We start from the raw sequence: 3,129 nt of genomic DNA on the forward strand, positions 1-3,129 counted from the left end.
GATTATGATTGTAGATAACCATATTTATTTAAGTAAATACCGAGCTCAGCTTCCAACAGAAGCTTTCTAACAAAAATAGACAACCAGGGTGATGGTGAGCAGTAGCAGATGAAAATGGAAAGACAGTGTCTTAGTTACCATGACCAAAAAGCAAGTTGGAGAAGATGGGGTTTACTTGGCTTCATTTCCACATTGTAGTTCATCACTGAAGGAAGGCAGGGCAGGAACCTGGAGACGGGAGCTAATGGAGAGGACATGAGGACATGGAAGGGTGCTCTTACTAGCTTGTTCCACATAGTTTGCTCAGCCTGCTTTTTGGTTTTTTTTTTTTTTTTTTTTTTTGGAACTTTCTTGGTATGCCTAGTGCAAGTCGTCCATCCCCAAGGTTTTGACTGTACTGACCTTGAACTCAGAGCCTTCCTCTGCCTCCTGAGTGCTGGGATTAAAGGCACAGGCCACTACCACTCGCAGGCAGCTTTCTTATTCAACCCAGGATCACCAGTTCAGAGTTGCTGCACATGTGGGCCTTCCCACATCAATTGTTAATGAAGAAAATGTTTACTGGGCCATGCTGGTGATGGAGGTGACTGTGGCTCATGCCTTTAATTCAGGTGCTATGGGAGGCAGAGGCAGGTAGATCTGTGAGTTAGAGGTTGGCCTGATCTACAGAATGACTTCCAGGACAGGCAGGGCTGTTACACAGAGAAATCCTGGCTCAAGGGAAAAAAAACCAAAACAGATAACAAAGAAAGAAAGATCTACAGGTTGGCCCCACAGCCTGATCTTCTGGAAGCATCTTCTCAATTAAGATTTCCTCCTCTCAGATAACTATAGTTTGTCAGATGGCATGAGTCACAAGCCAAGGACCAGGTAGAAGCTGTTTCTATAGATGAAACAAACAAGAATGTTTGGTTTTATCTATAGGATGTGGTTTATTATGGGAAAGAATTCCTTAGAGGTATGGTGAAGTGAGTCCCCTCCGTGCCTGCTCCTTCTTTCCTAGTAGATTTTATCCAGTTCCTATGCTTTAAAAGGAGAAACTAGGCTAGAATCAACACGTAAGTGCTGGTTATGTGGGGACTACAGGAATTACTCCTATTCAAGGTGGGAAAGAATCATGAAAATTAGAAATGTATATTACTGTTCTGGGAGTTTGCTGGGTTTTCCTAGGAGAGTGTTTAACTGTGTTATTAAAACCTCTTCTTGGCAGAGGCAGGCGGATCTCTGTGAGTTCGAGACCAGCCTGGTCTACAGAGCTAGTTCCAGGACAGGCTCCAAAGCCACAGAGAAACCCTGTCTCGAAAAAACTAAAAAAAAACAAAAAACAAAAAAAAACCTCTCCTTAGGGCTGGAGAAATGGCTCAGCAGTTAAGAGCACTGTTTGCTTGTTCAGAGGACCAGGGTTTAATTTCTAGCACCCACATTAGATAGTTCACAGGAGATTGTTTCCATAGACCCTACACTGGCATGCATGCGCACGCGCGCGCGCGCACACACACACACACACACATTGCAAGTTATGGTGCACACCTTTAATCCCAGCATTTGTCTCGAGAGTGAGTTCCAGGACGCCCAGTGCTACTCAGAGAAACTCTGTCTCAATAAACCTAACTAACTAAAATGAAACCACACTTCTCTGTTCAGGTGATGTTGGAAACTACTATTATGGACAAGGCCACCCGATGAAGCCTCACCGAATCCGCATGACTCACAATTTACTGCTCAACTATGGTCTCTACCGAAAAATGGAAATCTATGTGAGTTCCTGGACTCTGCCCTCCCTACCTTCGTGAGCTCCAGTCCCCGTGTGTAGTCTTTATCTTCCTCTCTTCAGCTGCTCATTCACTCAGTGGCTACTATTTGGCATGTAGATAAAGATTTCTTTTTTCCCCTTTTGAGATCCTTCCTTCTGAGTGCTGTGTTTAAAGCTCTGGAATTACAACTTCACAGGCACACGCGCCATGGCTCTCTTCATACAGTGCTGAGGTCTTGAGCACAGGTCTCTGTCCTCATGTGCTGGAAGACTGTCCTGGCTGAGCTGCATCCCCGGCCTCAGTGTGCTCATGTGTCCTTTCCAGATACAGCTCTAACGAATTTTGTCTGAACCTCCAATTTTAAAAGAAAAACTGGAACTTTGGATTATATAATATCTTCCTAAGTTTAAAATGTTGGCTCAAGGCTTTTGTCTTTGTTTTATTTTTTTGTTGGTAGATCTCAACCTTATACATAGGCTGTGATCTCCAGACTTTTTCTGTTTTTTAACAGGTGTGCAAGGAAAACAGACCAATATACCTGTAGACTAAATTTGGCTCATTCTTTTTTAGTTTAACCTCTTCTGGAGGCAGTGAGGAACAAATGGAGAGCATTTTGTTTTCTTTTGGTTTTTATAGGCAGGGTTTTGTTGTGTGTATAGTCCCAACTATCCCCAACCTTATGCAGTTTGTTGCCCTCAGCCTCCCAAATACATATTGGCTTCCAGCTCACCAAGTTGTGAAAAATGATCTCTCTAAGTTCTACACAGGGAGACCCTGTCTCTAAAATGAAGTAAAATTTAAAAGTCAAACAACAGAAATGGCAGGGCCAGTTAGTTACCTTTGGAGTTATCTCTACAGTCAGAATGAGGAAAGCAGGCTCAGGACCTGTTACTTTAGTCTTACAGTTGGCTGTTAAGGCTATCTTCACAGCTTGAGTAACCTAGCAATGACAACATCTTCAGCATTTCAGAGACTGAATGTAGATGAATTTTCTTTCCCAGATGTCTTTATTGTGTTTTCAGAGCTAGGGGAGACACCTGAGAAAGCTAGGAGGGAAACTGGCGGAGGAAGATGACCTTGAACTATTGGTTTCCTTGAGCCTGCGTCTCCCAGGTGCTGGGGCTTTGGCATGCTAGGAAAGTGCCATGCCAACTGAGCTACATCCCACTCCCTCTCTCCTTTGTGTAAGAGGGGAAAACCCATTCTAGAAACTTATTAGCAAAATTCCCTTGCTGTCTTTTGATCATTCACCATCTTCCAGCCATCCTCCCACTTTAATGGATTTTGCAATTTGATCTCTTGGGCCATTTTTATCAATACCCAAACAAATTTGTATCTATTTCCAAGGATGAAGAGTGTTTTTTTTTTTTTTTTT

The 3,129-nt window shown here is 43.1% G+C and overlaps 1 protein-coding gene across 1 annotated transcript in view; it reads left to right on the forward strand.

The window, feature by feature from the left end:
• Hdac1 (histone deacetylase 1) overlaps positions 1–3,129 on the forward strand; it is a 27,264-nt gene that overhangs the window by 6,282 nt on the left and 17,853 nt on the right. The window contains exon 2 of the mRNA XM_005353190.3: positions 1,645–1,757. Within this exon, the coding sequence (XP_005353247.1) occupies positions 1,645–1,757 (113 nt within the window). The remainder of the gene's footprint in view (positions 1–1,644; positions 1,758–3,129) is intronic.

Source organism: Microtus ochrogaster, chromosome 10 (assembly GCF_000317375.1).
Source record: "Microtus ochrogaster isolate Prairie Vole_2 chromosome 10, MicOch1.0, whole genome shotgun sequence".
NCBI classification, from domain to species: Eukaryota; Metazoa; Chordata; class Mammalia; order Rodentia; family Cricetidae; genus Microtus; species Microtus ochrogaster.